Source organism: Betta splendens, chromosome 22, assembly GCF_900634795.4.
Source record: "Betta splendens chromosome 22, fBetSpl5.4, whole genome shotgun sequence".
NCBI lineage: Eukaryota > Metazoa > Chordata > Actinopteri > Anabantiformes > Osphronemidae > Betta > Betta splendens.
In genome coordinates this window covers 10,250,299-10,271,994 of record NC_040900.2, presented here as the reverse complement: position 1 = coordinate 10,271,994, position 21,696 = coordinate 10,250,299, and the positions used below count along the sequence as shown (strand labels likewise).

At 48.4% G+C, this 21,696-nt stretch overlaps 1 protein-coding gene across 9 annotated transcripts in view; it reads left to right on the top strand.

Moving 5' to 3' along the window:
- Positions 1-21,696, top strand: part of LOC114848041 (AT-rich interactive domain-containing protein 1B-like) — a 160,137-nt gene that overhangs the window by 101,869 nt on the left and 36,572 nt on the right. For all 9 annotated transcript variants that reach the window (XM_041069177.2, XM_041069176.2, XM_041069178.2 and 6 more), the window contains one exon: positions 19,451-19,754. In XM_041069177.2, the coding sequence (XP_040925111.1) occupies positions 19,451-19,754 (304 nt within the window). The remainder of the gene's footprint in view (positions 1-19,450; positions 19,755-21,696) is intronic.

The window sequence follows — 21,696 nt, the reverse complement described above, 5'->3', positions numbered from 1 at the left end:
AGTCTGATTTTCAATTATCTCTATTCAAATGAGGCCTGCGGCAGTATTTGCTTAGAGACATCCAATTTGTGCGTGTGTGCGCGCGTGCCTGCGTGTGTGTGTGTGTGTGTGTGTGTGTGTGTGTGTGTGTGTGTGTGTGTGTGTGTGTGTGTGTGTGTGTGTGTGTGTGTGTGTGTGTGTTTACGAGTAGAGGCATAGATCCAGATGACACGGGCGCTTCTCGGTCCTCTCTTTCCAAACCACTTCCTCGTGCCATTTGTGTCACCGGAGCGTATGGTCAGTGAGAGAACGGGCGTCCGTCTTATAGCGAGCCACTCTTACCAGTAAGGGAGTTTCTAGTTGACACACACACGCACACACAGGCGCACGCTGAAATCATCCAACAAACAAAGTAATAAAAGAGTTATTGATTATGTGTCAGACCGGCGGTCTGTCCCAAACCAAACACTCAGATAACGTGGAGCACCATCCTCTGTATCCTTGCATTTCTAACACCCTCTCTCTCTCTCAGATGCCCTTCTCTTCCTCTCTAGCTTCTCCCTTTTCTCTCCCCGTCCTCTGTTTATGAATTCCCCTTGCTTGGCGCGGCGGCCGGCGGAGAAGTTTTTAGTATGCAGCCTCTCTCAAGGACAGAGCCTTGTTAGAAAGCCTATTGAGCTGTGGCGCAAATAGCCGGCTGTAGCCTGGCAGTGGACTGAGTGCATCTCTCCCTCCCTGCATCCCCCTCTCCCTCCGTCCCGCTCATTAATGATGTATTAGTTTATTAGGCTTTGGATATTGGGTCGGGGACCCAGCGAGGGACTTCATCATGGCGGAGCCGTATGGAGAGGAAACACGGGGAGGGGCGGGGGGGAGGTGGAGGCGCATTCAGATGGTTAAAGACTCATTCGCGGGCAACACATGCTCCGCTCACACATACGCGTCAGATAAACACGCTCAGCCAGAATAACACATGCGCACCTCCCTGTCTGTATTCATGAGCACGGCCTCCTCGCCCCACTGTGATTTAGCTGGAGTGGCCGGATTAGCAACTGCGCTCGCGTTAGCGCTGATGACACAGAGCAGCACAGTAGCCATAGGAGAAGCGAGGTGACTTCCCATCATGCCTTGCCCGTGGCTGTATACACGCTGCCTCCTACTGTATCACACACGTAAAGCCAGGGACAAATGTGGTTTTGTTTCATTTCTGTGAACGCACTACAGAACACCTGTATAATTTATACAGCGTGACATTGAATTGTTACTATGCTTTACACCAAGTTCAGCTCTGGTGTTTTCTCTTTATTTATTCTCATTCACACGCTTTCATTTTTATCTTCCCTTGTTACATCTGTGTTTCTTTTGCTTAGGCCCTGGGCCGTATTCGGGGGGAAGGGCTTTCTAGTTATTTCCACCTTCTGGTCTCATGTTCCCCTCATAACCTTGTTTTTTATTCCCTGGTTATGGTTTGCTGGGTCTTTTTTCACACTGTTTTTCCTTCCTCTCATCCATCTTCCCAACTTCCACCCTCTCTCTTTAGTGGTCCGTCTCTGCAAGTCTTCTTTTCTGCATGGGCGATTTTGTTTTCCTACTTGTCATTGCTGGAGTGCAAACACTTTCCATTTGACTGTGAAGCCTGTGTACACACGCACGCACACACACACACACACACACACACACACACACACACACAGACACAATAAATGTATGGTATATACAAGACACAGAGACATTAGTGCAGATCCCAGCCTCAGCTCTATGGATACAAAGTAGGCCTTGAAAGCCTGCCAGCCCATCGCAGCTCACTGTCTTTACCTTGTGCTCTTATTCACTTTTTGACTCTCTCTCTCTCTCTCTCAAGCACAGAAACACAGACACACTAGCCAAGCAGAATTTTTTCCTCGACGCTCATCATTGCTACAGCGATGTCTTACCTCGCGGGGCGGGCGGGAGACGAGTCGTATTTTAGAACTAAATGGAAAGCTCTGCACTTAGAGTTTGGCTTTGGCCTTCGTCTTGATGCCAAGAGATGAGAGAAGCACTCGCTAAGTGAAGAGAGTTGACTCTTTGTGTAAGTGTGTGTGTGTGTGTGTGTGTGTGTGTGTGTGTGTGTGTGTGTGTGTGTGTGTGTGTGTGTGTGTGTGTGTGTGTGTGTGTGTGTGTCTGTGTCTGTGTGTGTGTGTGTGTATGTGTGTGTGTGTGGTATGAATGTTGCCCTAATGCTGAAATGAAGCATTTGTGCATCACTGTAAATAAAATATCTTACAGATATTTGTAACCTCAAACGAACTTGACATCTTATTTACACTTTTATTTGCAACATTACATTTTCGTTCTCCAGAAGGCAATTGCTTCAAGGGGCAGCAAAATTCTCTAAGTATCAAAGAGAAGGTCACACACTCTAAAAGCCTTAGTACATAAAGTACATTTAAGACGTATTTATTCAGCACCGTATCCATTTGATTAAATCAAAACCCATTACCAATAAAATATGATAAAAACATAGCAACCTACATACTAACTTACATGAAGACAATACGAAAACGTTAGTTATACACAGCTTTATTTTTAAATGTGATAACCCCCACTTTGCCTGCTTCGGTGTAGGCTGAGCACTCAGGCCAGCTGCCAACTCACAAGAAAGCTCCAGCAGCTCTGCCTCAACTCCTAGAAAAGCTGCCCCCAAGTTAATATCTGGCAAACTCCATGTGTAGCAGAGCATTCAAAGAAAAGCCAGGACTCGCAGGAGCAGAGTGAAGCAAAGTCAGTCAGTCAGCCAGGCCAAGTTTGAGAAGACGCGTCCACCACAAACTGCGTGTTACTGTTGTTCAGTGACACTGCTGCTGTCAGCTCTTCTCCTCTTTCTCGCTGCCGTCCGCTCGACCGTGTGCAACGCACCAATACCCGGTAGTACCACTCGCGTTTGCCAGTGAGCCACGGTAGCTACTGTAGCTGGATGCTTCAGCTCCCGACATCACACAGGAGGAGACAGGCAAAAGCAGGCGCACACGCACACACACACAAATGCACTCTCACACTGATATATAGTCAAGCATGGCCACATGTGCTTAACACATGTTTAATTGCACACTCACTGATCTAGCTCGTGTTATTCAATCGCTGAAAGAGCAAGGAGCATGTGCATTGTTGTCGAGCTGTGCGGGGCTGCTAATAGATTAGCATGCGTGGCTCTCATCGCGTATACGCTGCCTGTTGTTTGGAAAGGATGGATAGTAAATTGCTACTTATATTAAGGCGACAGAGACTCATTTAACTATTCTCTGCCTTCCCTGTCTCTTTTCGTTTGGCCTTCGTTACATGAACATGGCGTGGGGCGGAGTGCTTGCTGTTTATTTATTCTTTGCATATTCGTACCCACCTGACAGTGAAAACTGGGGCGTCACTGGTTCCTACCTGGTGTACGGGAGTGAGGCTTTGATGCTCTCTCGCCACAGTGGCGGACGTGGGGAGGAAAAAAAATGGTCTCCCTCCTCGTTGGACTGAGCTGAAGTCACTTCGCCCCATTACTCTCTTGTCGTGTCATGTGACCTCTCTGACATCCACATCCCTGAAGCCTGGGCGTAGTTATAACTCACAGCTTCATTCTGACTTACAGTAGAGTTACTGTGGGAGAGTGAACAATATGATGAACATCCACATCAGTGACGTACCGTATAATAGACTGCAGTGGATGAGGTCAGAGACTTGTTTTTGTGTTGAACAGTAACAAAGTCAGTATGGCACAATCATACTTCAATAGCCTACTAAGATTTGTTTAAACTTTTCATCAGGGAGCTCATTCAGGCTTAAATTGCTCATTGTGTGACACTCATTGTGTGGTGATTTTTTTGCATAACCCACTTTAAATAACAACATACATTGTCAAAGTGTGAAATGATCTTTCGCAGCTAATCAGCTGAACGGCTTCCTTCCCTGCAGGTAACACTGTGCGCGCTACGGAGCCAAAATCACCACACTGACCCTTAATGGTCATAACAATTACTGAGCTGATTTGTCTTAAAGTGCCTCGGCTGTCTTGTTTGTTCAGGTGCGCACCGAAGCCCGTTTCATTACTGTTATTGTTTACTTGCATGGCCAGTGGTGGGACATGATAAAGATCTGTAAAGACACAGACACACTGGTTATCTCTCAGACTATCTGTCCATCTCTAATTCTTTCAGTCCCCTACGGTCTCTGCCTGCTTCAACATCTTCATCACGGTTTGTGTTTTTTTACTTTTGCATCCTCCATCCTCCATCTACTCAGCCCCTCCCTGGGGACCGCAGAAGCAATAACCAGAGCCGTGGGAGGGTCGGCCCATGTCACCTGTGCAGGTGTGTGAAAACCGCCTCCTCCTCCGCGTAGATTACACGTATGTGAGACATCTGTCACACGCACAAGGCCGAAGCTGCAAAAGGCCAGTGCTTTTTTTTGTACCGCTGACAAAAGCTAACCGCGAAAATATCCAAACGCAGGTCTGAATAGGTCTCTTACGCTTCAGGGTCAGAAAATTAACTCGGATCGCCGGCAACTTAGAACGTGTCAATGCAAATGAAAAAGGGAAAGAATGAGAAAAATGCTTTTTTCACACACCTGTTATCCAATGCCACTCGCATTCTTTTTATTCATGCTCTCCCCGGCCTTGGATTCCACTTAAAGTCTAAGTATTAAATCAGTAATGGTATGTAGAATTGGTATTCGCTTGACTGTGGACTGGGGTTTGGGGAAAAACAGGCTGAGATTGAAAATGAATGTGAACTGCATGATAGTCTGCCTCCTTCCACTCTCCTATTGTTCTCTATTCTTTTGACTGCCTCCCTTCCCATGTCACCATTTCCCTTCCTCCTCTCTGTCTCTCTCTCCCTCTCTCTCCAGAGGGATTTGACTCTAACTGGCCTTGGCGCCCATAATGAAACCAAATCTATTTAAAGCCAAAAGCGATGCAAGTTTTAATTTCCTATTCCAGACTTAACCTTTTTGGCTGCGCTGCATTTTCACATCCACTTAATAACTTTTTACCCTCCACTCCACCCCCCCCCCCCCCCCCCCCCCCCACACACACACACACACTCCTCATTCTCTTTCCCCCTTCATTCTCCCCATCACTCTCACTTGCCGTCGCTTCCTCTCCTCCATCAAGACCCCCACCCCACCCCCGCGAATCTCCTCTTCCCTTCCCCACAACTCTCAACCCCCCATTGCTCTCCGTGGCGAGGCAGAGGCTGCCTCTTCAAGGGCAATATCTGTCAAATGATTCCCTTGTGAAATTAAGACAGAGGCCATGGGGGGGAGGGAGGAAGGCGGGGAGGGGTAGGGAGGGAGGTGGGGGTGCACCGTAACAGGAAGAGCTGGGAGTGAGTGTGTGTGTGTGTGTGTGTGTGTGTGTGTGTGTGTGTGTGTGTGTGTGTGTGTGTGTGTGTGTGTGTGTGTGTGTGTGTGTGTGTGTGAGGGGGATAGACAGTCAGGTGGAAGCTCCTCTCCTCTCACCAAACTCAATCTCGTCCGGGGAGGGAAAAAAAATTAAAGCAGTTTAAAGATAGATCTGGCAGCAAGTGCCTTTGTCGCCTTTTTATGTGTTAAAAAAAAGGAATGATCCAGGAAATGAAAGGCTTGGGGAGCAAGAGAAAAGAAATGGAGAGGGAGACCAAAGCAAGCAAGACCGAGATTTTCTCTTGTCCTTTATGACCCTGAACGCACACTATGAGAAATTTCTCTGTTTAAGCAAATGGTTAGATGGAAACAGTGATGACTGACGAAATAGCATCAAATAACAAAAGCAAAATATGGATTTGACAAAAACATTATCTCCAGATAATGAATTATTTGTTTCATTTAAAAGTTCTAAGCTGAGTTGGCCTCTTGTTCTTGACGTGTTGCAATATCTTCGTCAGCAGTTTGCATCACATAGTGAAGCAGCCGGTGATGTCTGATCCTGAATTCGCTCCTCGCTTATGGGCTTTGATCACATGCCTGTGTTCGCTCACAGCAAGCACAGCTCCATCTCCTGTTCAACTCTGCTACTGCATCCAGGGGAACGTCGGCCTTGCCTGTTTCCTCACAACTCCACGAGCAACTCGCCACAGACGCTCGCGTGAAGGCACGCGCCGAAATCAAATAAAACGTTAACTTTTATTTTACACCTTACGTTTATTTCACATAATGAATTGCTTTGATCTAATTACTCTGTATCTCAATTATTAGACCAGTGATATCTTCACTTGAGCACTTTTCAAGAGCTTAAATTTACAGCTTCATTCCATAAATGTCTAAAACGGAATTAACGTTTTACAAGGTGTCATGTGTGGCTTTAAGTGGTGAAACTGAAGCCCCCCACGCTTACTACACACACACACACACACACACACACACACACACACACACACACACACACACACACACACACACACGCGCGCACACACACACACACACCTCATAATGAGAAGCCATTATTAGGCTCTGATTGGAGCCAGGGTGCTGATATTAAAAGTGGCAGGAGAGGCAATATCACCACAGAGTCTAATACCCTAGTAGATATGTCATATATTTTAAGACAGCTGCTCTGCTATTTATAATTAATAGCAATTTAGTCTCAGCCAAAATTGGAGGACAGCTAACAGAGGGATCTTGTTCTATTAACTGCAGATTCAGAATCAGTGTCAAAGTAACATTATACTTTTTTTTGAGTGGGTGGTCCAGACTCTGCTGGGCTTATATAAATACCACAAAGCCCATATGCGTGTTTTGCACAGGAGATGATTTCCCTTTGATTCTATGTCAAAATAAGAGCAGTGCAAACAAAAAGGAAATGAAGTTGGCCTCTAAAGAGACATGAATACAAATAATCTGTCTTTATTCTCGCGTCTCAGAGTCATAAATCACTCCTTCCCAAATGACAGAGCCTATACACGCTGTATCAGTGCGGCAAATGGCTCTATCTTATAATAGCAATGTAGCACATAGCAATATTATCTGCTGTGGAGTATTGTAGTGCATGTGTCTCAGCGCTGTGCCCTGGAGCGCTAGCCAGATTACACCGGCCCAGCGACAGTCTTATAACAAGACTCGCCCATTAAATCATATCAGGACTGCTTTTTATAGGCCAACACCTCAGCTGCGACACTATGAAACTGTCTATCACGGCGAGAGGCGCGCGCGCGTGTGTGTGTGTGTGTGCGTGTGCGTGCGTGCGTGCGTGCGTGCGTGCGTGTGTGTGTGCGAGGCAGCGATAGTGTGTCAGCGAAGGAGACTGTCTGGGAGGAGACGCGTGTGTGTTTTACCAAACGTCGCTGGCGTCGGAGCCGCTCGCCGCGGCATCTGACAGTGTTTCATCTTCTCCTTTTATTAGATCAGCCTCGCGCCGCTGTCACCTCTGCTTTCCCTGCGCTTACATCACGCGGGCGCGGGCACGCGCGGGGCCGGGCGGCCGCCGGCGCCGAGGACGTTCTGGTTGGTTAGCCGGGCTTTGTTCCGTCAGGCCGGGTTTAGGGGAGGAGAGGGCGTCCAGGACGGCTTTGCGGCTCAGAACGCCGTGCGAATATGCAAACGAGATGGTTGGCTGATATGAGCGCTGAATCTGAATGAGTGGCTGTATTTATAGACGGCATTAAGATGCCTTCTTTAGATTTCATTTAACGCCGCCGTCGTGTGCCACGCTCCGCCGGGATTTGTTCGCGGAGAGGGTGACGGACGTTTCCACAAAAGGTCGTGGATCACCTTCATTTTGGCAAAACGAGGCTTTGTGTGAGAGAAACTCAAAACGCAACATGCAGTCCAACAGGGCTTTGCAGCAAACGCATGATGGCATCTGTGCAAGAAACTTTATCTGTTTCCCAATTATCTCACATATCCTGAGGGTCTGGTGTGTGAATTTGTTAAATGATTTATAATGAAGAAAAGTTTAAATATATTTATTTTTAGGATAGATAGATTTTTTTTCCAGAAATGTGTTAAAAGCTAATAAAACCAAAGATGCTGCTTTAATTAGTGCATGTTTTGGACCACAGACATATTTTTGTAGCTCTTAGCATCAGTGGATTTAAATGTGCGGCTTTGTCTCAGCAAACTTCTCCTTGTTGCACACTGTGCTGCGAGTAGATCAGCGTCTGTAGTCGCCGCAGCCTCCCGAGCAGAGCCGTCGTGTCACATTTGTCATCTCTGACGGATGACGTCGACGTGCGGCAGCAAAGAGTTAAAGGAGCGATCGCGCAGAGGACACGGCGGAGCGGCTCAGATTCTTTTGGACGCGGCAGATTGACGTGTTTTTGTTCCCCGCACTTTATTCGCCGCCTTCTGAGGGAAGGTTTTTCTGTGCGGTTGCATGTTTGACGTGACTTGCTCGATTGCAGCGGTGAAGTTAATTCAGAGAGAACGTGTGAGTGTGTGTGTGCGTATGTGCGTGCATGCTCCTTTTTTCCCTGACAGCTTTGTGATTTCTCTCCATATCTTCAAATTTTAGATTTGCTTGTGTTGTCACTTTTCATGACATTTCTCCTTGTCTCAGTTTGTTATTTAAAAAAAAAAAAACTTGCATCTGGATTGCTCCGCGTTTTACTGTACAGCGCCTGCAAATAAATGGGACTGGTGCATTATTTTAGAAATAATATCCCAATATACTTTTGTTGTTAGGAAGTCACGTGTTAATCTGTCAGCCTTTGAAGCCACGTGCGCTCCCCAAAATAATCAGTTGATGATACATTTCCCAAATCCAGCCAGCAGCAAAGATGATCCACACAGTGGGATTTAATTGAAATGCTTAATTGCATTGTTATTCAAACTCGTTTCGATGCTAATGCGCCGCTCCATACGTACGGCGCTGTCGTCGCCCGCGCACGCACGCACAGACCTGCAGGACACAGGGAGGCTGCGCACCGCTGACAGACAGGACGAGACGCAGGAACTCACATCAGTCCTTAACACGCCGCACATACAGAGCAATGATGGACGGATAGGCAGGGAGACACACACACACACACACACACACCGTCCCAAGGCCTCTGCACATCTTGCTTAATCCAAGCCGTCAGTCAGTGCTGTGGGGCCTGGATGCTGCCGTTTGATTGTAATTGCAAAAACCGGAGGCGGGCGAGAGAGAGAGAAAGAGAGAGAGAGAGAAGCCAGAGATGTCGATAGACAGGTGGAGGGACAGAGGGAATGAGTCCTCCTGCCTACCCACAAGCCCCTGCTCAGCACACTGTGTGACTTGGTGTCAGCACTTTGTCTTGTGCATAGCTAATGACGCTTCCACACGGGGCCGGGCTGAGGTCCGCCGCCGCCGCCGCTCGCCTTGGATCTCTCTGCCTCGCCGTCCCCCGGTCCCGCGCCGAATCCTCGACAAATGAGATTTTGCCTGAGGTGGATGGAGCGAGGCCTCTGTCTGCCTGTCTGTCTGTGTGGTGAGAACCCTCACAACCCGTGGAGGACCCAGAGGTTCATCTCCCTGCAGCCTCCCCACCGCTCCACCTGCTGCTGCCCGTTCCTTCAGCCTCCCTTCCCTTCAGTTCAGTTCCGTCTCTCTCTTCCTGCAGCTCTGACCGTCTTCTAATTTGAGTCGGAGGCCGGAATAACTCACGGTGAATTGCTGTAATGAAGACACATGGGGAGGGAGGGGGGAAGAGGAGGAATGAGGAATATTGGGACGGAGGAGGAGAGGTCAAGGGCAGGCTGAGCATGGAGAAAAAAACAAAACACCAAGTGGGCTTGAAATGGGGGAAAACAACAGCTTCTCCAATTAGGGAGAAGTTTTTTTTTTTACTTTAGTTTTTTATTTTGGTCATGGACAGTCAGTCACACTTGCTTTTGTTGCGCGTGTGATGAATTACACCCCTCCACTCCTTCTCCGCTGCCTTTGTTGTGGTGAAGCTCCAGCCGTTTGTACCTCCTACAATATCTTGCGCTGTGAATTCTCCATGCCTGTTTACCAAGCAGGGCTCTTTGAACTGGCAGAGAGAAATGGCTTTTTGAAAAGTCTCTTTGATGGTGAGCCCAATTTGTTTCCAACGCTAAAAAGTTTGTTTGAACTCTCCGCTTACGTTGATGCTGGGCTCTGTCCTGAGAGGGCGGCTGCCTCCCTGTGTGACTCCTTCTGTGTGTGTGTGTGTGTGTGTGTGTGTGTGTGTGTGTGTGTGTGTGTGTGTGTGTGTGTGTGTGTGTGTGTGTGTGTGTGTGTGTGTGTTTAATGATAACATATCCTATAAATTACTTGTTTGTCCTTACTTGTTTGTCATATTACATGAAGTTTAATCAAGAAAGGACATAAATGAAACACTTTTATTTACTTCTCACTTGAAATGTCACACATGTATGTGACATATGAAATGTCACAGATAGTTACAAAAAGCTTTATTGCCTTAATTCAAGTGACTTTGCTGAACTAAAAATATTAGCACATCAAAGCAACTCACATACATCAACGTGTTGCACAACAAAACGCAATGAGCATTTTCATTATTTTTATGATTATTAAGTGTAGCGTTATTACATTTGCTCCATCAGGTGCTAGTTTAGTGTTACTTCCTGTAGTTCTATACTGTGTGTGTTCCTGTATGTAAAGTAAATGTGTTTGATATTTAACGTGAAGCAGTGGGTGGCCTCTGTCATCACGGCTTTATTAGTCCCCTGTGGGTCAGTGTCTCTGTAATTTGCTGTCTTTATTCTGAGCAATCATATCATCTAATGACTTTTCTAATGATGTTTATGGCTCTATTACATTCCCATACATAAGAATACATTTAGTGAGGCAGAGGGTTTGTTATTGCACAAAACCAATCCAGTTAATTCTATTGCGGAACAGCGAAGACAGAGGTTCCGTAATGACCAGCGATGGGGTTTGGAGATTTCCTGCATCCTCCGCCTGAAGGGCAGATTTAGAGTCAGGCCTTCATTTTACAGCGTGGTAATTCATAGGATACACCGATCACAATCAGATATCTCTCGGAATTCCACCAATCACAGTATTGATCAGAAGCAAGGGGCTGATGGATTAGCGAGGCGGACGCACTGACAGGCAGCGTGTCCGGGGGGTGAGAGTTTAACATCGTACTGCTCAAACTAGACCCCCTCCCCCTTTTGCCTCCCCTCCCTTCCTCTCCCTCCCGTCTTTTGATCAGAGTCATTGTGACAGTGATGCATAAGTCTCTGTAGCATAGGGTCGGCGTGGCTGGCAGGAAATGCCACAGATCCCCTTAGAGTAGAGGAATGGGTGATTAAACAGAGAAAGACACCCCCTTTAAAAAAGGCGTAAAGAGAAATCAATGATTCCCCCGCTGCAGAGAGCGAGGGCTGTTTAAAGATCCTGACACTCAAGTGTTTTCTTTAGTCTTCTCCTTTGAACGAGGTTTTTTTGATTGTGTTTACCCCGTTTTGTCCTGGGGATAGTCTGATCTGCCCCTCACCTGTAATACACTGAAGTCCTATGCGGAGGTTAAATCGAAACAAATCATTACCGCCATCCTTTCCTCTGTCCTTGCTTCACCCCCCCCCCTTCCAATCGCTAACATCCTTTCTCTTATTTATTTATTTTTTGTGCCACTTCTATCAAGGAGAAGTGAGTGAGTGAGTGGCGCGCATTTTATCTCTCCAAAGCGACAGCAAGCCTGAGACACCACCAAACTGGACTGGGTCGAGTAAATACAAAGGCGAGCGGGAAAAAGAAAGCAGCTGGGGAGCACAAAAGGATGGAGCTGCAGATGGGAACTAACCTTGTCTGGGTTTCTCTGATGTTCCAGCACACACACACACACACACACACACACACACACACACACACACACACCTCCACCGCACCCATTACTTTCTTACTCTCCCTTTTCTTGTTCGTTCTACTCCACTCATCTTTTTTATTTGTCATGTTCAGAGGATGGCACCAAAGCATTTGGGGAATGGGAGGTTACGCTGTATTAGAGGAAATGTTTCTTAAAAATGGTCATTCCCCTTTTCAGCAGGAAACACAGAGGCTACACAGCAACCGCACTTCAAAGCTGCCCAGAAAACTTCCCTTGGAACCACTTTGATTGTGTGCATCTGAAGGGGACAAGCAGGGGATTTTCCCCCCGCGTCTCAGCGCAGCCTCCCTCGCATTGTTCTTGGCTGTTCTTAACGTCGGGGCTTTGTTGCCGTATGAAAGGGCCGTAGTATGAATTTAAAAGACTACTCGCAGGCAGGCGACGTGGAAATTCGCTTCAGTGTTTTGGCATTTTTCGAGAGGCAAATTACAGCGTTGCACTGGGCGTGAACGCCTCTGCGCCCAAAATCAGGTACCTTTTCTAAAACCCGCAGCCAGCGCTGCTGCATGAACATAAAATGTATTAATGACATCAGTGATCTCGAACCCTGGAGTCTCGCTTACGAAACAGCCACGCCGAAGAGGATGTGATTATTCATGATTTTTAAATGCTAAGCAATTAACTTTTGATAACATTTGAGAATGAATGGCGTCGTGGGATAAAACCTGTTATTCGTTTAAAGTCCTCCCACTGACCCGTTTTGACAAAAGACAACACGTCGGAATTTTGGTCTCAAAGGCAAATGGGCAGAAGACCGTGGCACGTGTGAAAAACAGAGGAGAGGACGGAGCGAATTAGCGGCGACCAGAGAGAAGTTGTGCTGGTTGTTTGGACGCGTTAGCTTGAAGTCGGGTGGACCGTCTCCCTGCCACGCTCGCGCACACGCATCCAACCCCGCACACAACCCCGTCCCCCCTCCGCTCCTCCAGTGGCCTTGTCGGTGTGCCAGGGCGGGTGATTACCGACGCTCTCCCCCAATTATGGGCTGATTATTCCGCCGCGCTCTAATTGACTGGGGAGATATGCAAATGGCTGTCATTTGGGATGATAAAGGATGCGGGTGCTGGATGCCCCCTGCATTATTTAGCCTCGGCTGTACGCAGCGTGAAGGATGTGGCGTGCGCTTTAATTGCTGAGGAGAGAGAGGTTAAGCTGAACGAGCAGCTGAATTAGAAATGAGGAATTTGGGCCCTTTATTTATTTCTTTACTTTGCTCCTCTCCTTCCATCTCTTCCTAACACACACACACACACACACACACACACAATGGTGCACTCTGTGTCATGCCGCGTTTTTTCCGGCTCTCTCTTGGGTAAGTAGAGGTGAGGAGGGGGTGGGTGGACAGCAGGATGTCAGGCTGGAATGCCATAAATAAAAACATTAGCAGAACTAATACGTGCAGAACAAACAGATTGCCTGCGTGTGTGTATGTGGCTGTGGGTGATGGGCTGAGGGGAGGTGGGGAGTGGTCGGCTCGAGCATTCAAAACCACCTCCATGAGGCAGTGAGTGTCAAAACACGCAGCAGCTCAGACAATGGGCGGACTCTCCTGCGTCTAAACACGTGGGATCCCAGTGACCTGACCCGACGCGGCGTCTTATCCAGACAAAGGCGGCCTCCGCGGTTATCGAGCCGTTTGGAGGCTTGATCTGGTTTGATTTTAGCGCACAAAACAGCGGGGTGCATTAAGGGAACAGGGGCTCCTTGCTAAGTACTCCGCTCCAGCCGCCGCTTGGCATATTATCAGGGGGAATCGGAGTGAAACTCAACACTAATCCCTCCGGTTCGGAGACATGCAGCACCAGATTTGGGCGTCTTTAACAGCTTAGGGGTAATAGGGCCTCAAATGTCCCTTTCAAAGTGGCCCACCCCATATCTCTACATTATGAGAGGCTTAAGACCCGGGCCAGTTATCGCCCAGTGAGCCCGCCTATCTTACCCAGACCAGTAATTGCTAATGCGGCGGTGTTGCTGTTAGCATTATCACCAGATTTAGCAACAGCGTTGGAATTCTGAAGTCAGGTGCTCGACTGACCCAAGCGCCGGCTGCAGGGCGGCGCCGAGCTCGGTGCTGAGGCCCAAGCGCACCCACAGCTTTCCTTTCCCCTTATCGGGGTATTATCAAGAGATTGTCCGGGCTTTGTGAAAGTGTAGGGAGAAAGAAACTGCTGCACAACTTCAAGAACAGGTTGTTCTTAAGCCGCTTCTGTTCCTGGTGACAAAAACCGAGAGACAGCAACAGGCTCGTACCTCAGCACCAGAGAGTGTGGAGTGTTTTTAAATAACCAAGATCCTTTATTGGCAATCATGAGCTGCATTTTTCTCACTAATACAGTTTTGTCCCTTGCAATCTACTCACAGTGTGACATTTGTATCAATTATTCAAATGTACATCTTTGTGCCACTCTGCATGCTGGGCTTTTGCTTTGCGCTCCCTCGCAGGAAAATGTAAAAGCCTCATAATCCATAAAGCAACACTAGGCAGTAAAGACAGGGTGTGACCCCAATCTCAGGCTCTTAATCCTTCACGCTACGTGTGGACGAACGCTGCACAACAAGAAGATGACACCTTTGCGCTATTTGTTTGATTAGTTGCATCGAGACGTCAAAGACACACACAGCGAGGGATCGGGGAGGCAGCGTGACGCAACAGGAGGCCAAGAAGCACTTTTTGTTGTGGTTGGAAGACAAACCGCATCGGGCCAACTGGGTTATTTTATGACTAGGCCACAGTGAGATTTAACTATGATTATGTAATCTAATCCAGCGGCTGCTGCCATTGTTGGGCGTCCACTGTACATCGAACACTGTGGCTCCGAGTTGTTGCTGGGACAAGAAGATAGTGTGCCACCTGTGGCACTTTTGGCCAGACTTAAATGAGAGACGAGTTTCATGGCTTGGCACGCAGGCTCGCTGGAGCGCCTGCTGGGCGCTAGCCCGAAGCCCACATGGGGCTTGGCGAGCGTGAGGCGTGCCAAACATCTCCGCTCGGCCTGCAAGGAGCACCCTCGCCGGCGTTTGGAGTCTCTCAGCCTTTCGCCCTCTCTGCTTCGCGCCGAAGATTCTGCCCGGAGACCCCCAGGAGGCGGCAGGGACTCTGCTCAAGAGCCCTTGTCTCTGGGCAGGCGCGCGTTCTAGTTCCCACACAGACACCAGCGTTATCGGGGAAAGACACACCACATCGTGGCTCCTTCATGTTTTAATATCATAACATCGTGTTTTACTATTTCTCATCATCATCACCAATTATAATGATCATGATTTCAGATAATGCAGCTGAGTAAGACATCATAGTGTGGGTGTTAATTTACTTCTCACTTGGGGAAGGATTTTACAGTTGCTGCTCTACGTGGGGCATTGCCTTAAGTCCATTTGGATTCATTTGCATGGCTTTTTATTTGGAAGTTGCCACAAATGACGGTTTGGGGGAAAGATAAAAAAAACGTCCTAGTGTTATAGCATCTCCTCCCGGTCTCCAGTGCGCCATACAGCTCGGAAACACAGCGGCCAGTGCTGATAAACGAGTGCGGAGCAGCCATGGGCAGACGTGTCCCCCAGGCCTACAAACGATAGCTATTGGAGTTAATTACAGTTTACATCATCATATTTACCCAGAGAAGGAAAACAGAGAGTAAAACTGGCCTCTGAGCCCACTGAGGTGTTATTTCTGTAGATACTGTACTACACAATCATCACTGTGTGTATACTGACCGATGTAAACACATGTCCCACATGGATACATATAAACACTGGTAAAGCATAAATACTGAACAGATTGGGAAAATAGCTTTGAGAGATACAGTAGTTTCCTATTTATTCCAGTATCCAGCACTGCTCGCTTGTTTTTGATCATTTTAACATGTCGACCATCTCGACATACTGTATGTTGTGTCAGTGCTGCCCAGTGCTGCTCAGTGTGTAACTACAGGCCGTCCAGACAGGTGCCTGACCCTCTCCACTGGGCCTACTGCCGTGTGCGTGAGTGGGGTCTGGTGCCTAGCATGGTGTGCAGTGAGTTAGAGGGGGGTGTGATTGCACCAGAGGCGAAGCAGCTAAAATCCCAACCTCCTACGGAGACGGAGCAGATCTGAGGCCTTGGATAACACCACAGCGGTCTGTACTGAATGCAGCCGCCAATCAACAAGCCTGATGTCGAAAGCTGTGCTCCAACCTAAAAACTGTCTTCTTTTATCAAATTCAGATGTTATTTCTTGTAGATTGCAGCCATGCGGGTAAGTCTGACTTTATATTTCATTTCGGTCCCTGTTAACACTGATGACAGCTTTTCCGTGATGAGCTGCAGTTATGGAAGCAGTGTTTCAGTGTCATAATACTGTGAGGTACCACACATGAAATGTATCCCTCTCTATTCAAGAGCAGTCAACCATGTCCTACCATATATACTGTATATACAATTGAGGATGCAATAGCACATACTGGCAGCAAACCTCATCCTATATCCCAATCATGTCTAAAGGAATGATTCTGTAATGCAAAGTCCACGCTTTGGTTTGGAGCGGTGTGAAGCTGTAAAGCAGGGCCTGCTCACACTGCTTAGTGTTTGTGTTCCAGGCTCTAGTTAGCAGGCTAGCCATCTGGTGCTGAGCCCTCAGCCATGCAATTTTTCTGTCAGGGACAGACAGAGAGGCAGAAAAATAGATGCTTGATATGAGTGAGTGTGTGTGTGCGTGTGCGTGTCGGAGCGAGAGAGATGAGGCTACTTTCTCCAATTGCTATTGCTCTCCTGTAGGAAGCTGCAGAATTGGCTCCTCCCTGTCTAGACGGAGAAGCTTTGCACCCACACACACACACACACACACACACACACTTGGTACCTTCTACCATAGCTGCTTTGATTAATTCCCAGTGTGCTGTGAGAGGAGACAACATCAGCACCATGGTCAGGGGAAAAATGCTCACAGTCTGCTGGATGTGACAGCTTCCTGCTTCAAACTGATGCCTTATACCCTGTCACTGTGTGTGTGAGTGAGTGAGAGAGAGAGACAGACAGAGAGAGAGAGAGAGCAGGTCAACAGCATGAGTGAGTGATGGGAGGGCGAGTGTGTGTGTGTAGCTTCATCTGTCCCCTTGGCCGCATCAGTGCTCAAGCATGTCTTGCTGTGACAGCCCAGCAGCCTGTGCGCCTGTCACACACACACACACAGGCAGAAGAAACGGAAGAGTGCAGGCGGGTGCCAACACCGGCGAGGTTAAGGGTCACGAGCGACTGCTTCTCCAATGTTGTGTGAAATGTGTGGATGGCAGTCTCAGCCCATTATGCACTTCTATGTGCCCATATGTGTGTGTGTGTGTGTGTGTGTGTGTGTGTGTGTGTGTGTGTGTGTGTGTGTGTGTGTGCGTGCGTGCGTGCGTGCGTGCGTGCGTGCGTGTGTGTGTGTCTCGAGGCGGATGGGGGGCTCCTCAAAGTAACTGGTTATTATCACCTCAATATTTTTCTTATTATGACAATTACATGCTCCAAGAGCGAATTAAGCGATACAGGACGCCGAGCGGGAGTGGTTGACAGCTATTTGGAGACTCAATGCACAGAGCAATTTGCAGCCCCGAGCCAAACAAATTGGATTTGGGCCACTTTGGATTGGGGCCCCAGATTGTTGGGTGTTTGGATCCTCCGACCGCATGCCTGTCTGGCTGGTTAGTGGGCCGCCTGGCTCCGATTCTTTACACACCACAGTGTTAAAAACTGTTCGCTAGGTATCACAGTGCTCTGAGAAGGATTAAGTGCCCAAGTAGAGGAAGAGCATCGGTGTTGATAAATGCATTACAGATGTTCTTACAGTAGTGTTTTAGCAACCGTACGTTACAACTGTCAGTCTTTTAAAACGGACAGTTTTATAGTTTCCGGGTGTTAAGCTTCCCCAGCCTTTCATGTTCTATCATGATGCTTCTTTTTTGGTCTTGGGCCACGCAGCTGTGCTCAAGTGTGTGTGTAATCCAAATGAGCCTAACAGCCTCTAAACGAATTACTGGTACACATTTTCCCACCCCTAAACTGCCACTGGAAAAGCTGGCAACAGCTCCCAATTAGGTGAAATGCAATTATTCCCATCCATTCGCACAATTAGCCTGTGGGTTAACAACCTAGCAGCACATCCAGCTAGCTCTCTGTTTTGGAAAAGCCATCGCCATGGTTACGTCTCTCTCACGGTAACGCCGTCGTGTCAAATGGCACGCACCCCCGGGGGCAGCGAGTCGCCCCAAAATAACATCCGCTGCCATTGGCGGAGGCGGCGCGGCGCATCGCTGGGCTGACGCGAGTGGTTGAGACACGGAGCGGTACCACAGCGACGGGGACGGAGAGGAACAGGAGGGGCGGGGGGGCGATGCCAGGCGACAGACTGGCGGGCTGGCTGAGCGGGTGGGCACTCGCAGCGGCACGGGTGGAAAACAACAAGCCTCGCGCGGCGCCGGCGATATCGCATTAACCAAAACAAGCAGCCGCGCACGGACGCGAGGAGACGCGGGACACCTGTCGCGGCCCGGTGTTGATACACAACAGAATAACATTGGTTTAAAGCAACATTGTGTAGTCGCGATCCTCGATTTTTAACATTGGAAATTCCAAACAGGACCGCTTTCATATGGTTGCTGCTCAGTGTTTACGCATAACAGCCTGTGGCCAAAATGCAAGTGGGTTGTTGCACCTTACGCTTGTGTGTGACTCACTTTACGAGCAGCATTCCACTGACCTCCAGAGTTTGTGTGTGTCTGTTTTTGGATTTAGCAGCGTTTTTGTTACACTCACGAGTCCTCAGAGTTCTTCATCTGTGCCGATTCCTGCGCCGCGGCTGAGTGACGGCGCTACGATAAAGTTGGACTGTTTTTAATAAAGCTCCTACTAAACGGACTCTGGTGGAAGCAGTGGTTTAACAGGACTCAGGTGGGACATTAGAGGAAGGTCAACAGGCCCTCTGAATAGCAGGTAGGATCAGCTGGCATCCACCCGCAACCCCTCCCCTTCCTCCTGAAGCAGGCACCAGCCAGAAAATCCAGGGTCACTTACAGTTGACTTCCCCCATATTCAGCTACAGCTGGGACACAGCTGTTATTCTCTGCGAAGGTTTGTGTGTATCCAAATGTGTGTGATCGGTGGTGGTGGTGGTGTGTGTGTGTGGGGGGGTGGGGGTTCAGCCATCTCATTTCATCACATCTGGTCTTCTCTTTAGTTCCACTACTGTCTCACTTCCATCTTCCGCCTCGCGCTCCACTTTCGTGCAGCCAGACGCCTGGCAGCGGCGGCGGCGGGGGATTCCCCCGGAATCAATGCGGACGGGGGAGTACCTGCCAAGCGCGCGCGCAAACACGCCGTCCTCCGCTCACCGCAGGGAATGAGGAGTGTAATATGAACTCACCCTTGGTCCGAATGAAAGCCCATTACAATTCATTTTCTCGGCAGCGGCTACTTTACTGTGGCACGGGTGGTTTCTTCTGCAGGGGAACCTCTAGTGCACTAACCTCTGTCACTGAGGCTCGATCTCAGTCATTACAGCAGGTGACAGCACTGTCAATCACACTGGAACAACTACAGTAATACTATACTGATTAATATTCTGATGTTATACAGTAGTAAGATCATTTGATCTTATTATTTGCCACCTGTTGCATGTGGCCTCTCGTCAAGCGCTTGGCTGATCTTCACAAACGCTTCCCTTCCTTCTCCTCTGTTCCAGGATCTGTCCGGCTCCATCGACGACCTCCCCACCGGCACAGAGGTGGGCCTGGGCTCAGCCGCCGGCGCCGCCGGCTCGTCCAGCAGCAGCAGCAGCAGCAGCCACGGGGAGCAGGGAGGGCCCGGCAACCAGGGCCAGTCGCCCTTCTCCCCCCACGCCTCCCCCCACCTCCCCAGCCAGAGGAGCGGGCCCTCCCCCTCCCCCGTGGGCTCGCCCGCGGGCTCCACGCAGTCCCAGCAGTCCCGCTCTGGCTCGGGGCCCATCTCGCCCGCCGCCGGCCCCTCCGCCAGCGCCGCCGCGCCAGGTAGGGTCGACACCAGGGCCTCGGGAACTGTTCGCTCGCGCGTCTTGATAATCCGATTTGTCTTGATGAAAGGTGAAACTTGATAACTTTATTAGTTTAATCAACACAAACAAACAAGCCTACCGCTGACAGGATCCAGTGTCTGGAGCAGACAGCGACACTGCATTTTACACTGTGTACCGCTGTGTTGGATTCCCTGGGAAATTTGCGAAATTGCTTTACAGCTTAAAGGGAAATTGCTTTGTGCCACAAAACAAGAAGCCGCTGTTTGAAAGCAAATTAGAAAACAATCACAAACATGCCCCAGTCAGTGATGTCACATCAGGTGGATTGCCTTTGACAGCTGATGAAAAACGCTGTAGCTGCAGTGACATCACGCAGCAGCCTGTGGTGAGCACCAGCTTTTTCACGAGCAGCCGGTTATTAAATGTTTGCTTGGAGTTAGAAAATATTTTAAGGGTCTTTAAGAGTCGTCGCTGCTCTAAGCGTCACACCTACATTTCCGCTTGACCTTTCCCATTTATTTTCCTATTTTACGACTAAGTCGGATTTAATTTATTTTTAAATATGTGCATTTTCCGGAGGATTTTAAAAAGGTCATGTAAAAAAGTGAAGCTGATGCCGACAAGGTGTGCGTGTTTCCAAAAATAACCGCATGCCGATATTCAAATGAAGCACGTCTCGCACTCTGAAAGTGAATGGATGAAGCTTATGGATCATTATTTCTTTAGCAAAACAGGGAGAAAAAATCAGACCAGGAAAAATACAAAGTAAATATGAGTTTATGGTTTTTCAGCTTTATTATACTGCTTTATTATAATAGTATTTTCACTATATCTACTACCACTGGGACTTGGTCGGCGTACGTGACCTCAGTCCAGATGACCTGTAGCATAAAGGTGGCAACTGCTGTAATAGCATCTCTTTTCTCATCTGCAGCTCGCCGTATGATGCATCCAGATCAATTTTCATTTTTCCCAGTCTAGACAGTGGATAAAGCTCAATGCACACTGTGGCAGAAAATAATATCAATCCATTTTGTCTAGACTTTGAAATCTGACGTCCTTTTACAACCACACTAAATCAGACATTTGAACATTATTGCAGGGCACACAACAGAATGTTTAAGTTTGAAAAGCTGTACCTCTCTACTACTGTGCCTGTGTTCCCAACATTTATATCCAGACAGTGTTTCCTCCCCAGTCTGACTGGTAATGAATTGAGACTGACTGGTAGTAGAGGAGCTCCCATCTGATTTGTAGCCTTATCTGAGATATGGCAGGCCAAACAAGACACCAAGCGGATTATCAGACAATGCACGGTGTGTCTGTCTGTCTCCCGAGGCCATAGCGGAGCGCATTACAATTTAGATAAACACTGAGCTTTATAAACGAGTGCGGATTTGATTTGCCCGAGACAGCTGTGTAAATGTGTGTGCGCCCGGCCTCCCTGTCCGACTCGGTGGCTGACCGGCACATCAGCGTGTCTCAGACCCGTCACTCACTCTGATGAGGAGGGGCAAAATGTCTTCAAGTGAGATCCAGATGCCAGCTCCACCTCCTCCTCCTCCTTGTCTCCTCGCTGCCGCTTACTAACATGATTGACACTAATGAAAAACTGGGACAGTGGTTTTCCGGGCGCCCGTGCCAAGAATTATGACGAGAATCCAGGATGAGGCGGCAAAGACGGGAAGCGAAACCGATCGCTGGGACGTGATTAATAAGAAGAATTTTAAAAATATTCCCCACGCCAAATAAATGGTGATAAAGCGTGGAGCGGTGACTAACATCTGGCATGTTTTAGCGGCTGTACTACAATCAGTTTGAATTAGATCAAGGAGCAGCCAACCTAAGAGAGACACGGGAGAACTAATGCGGTTAGCACACATCTGATTACTAACGCTCTGCTTTCTAACACTTCATCACAACTTAGGACACTTTAC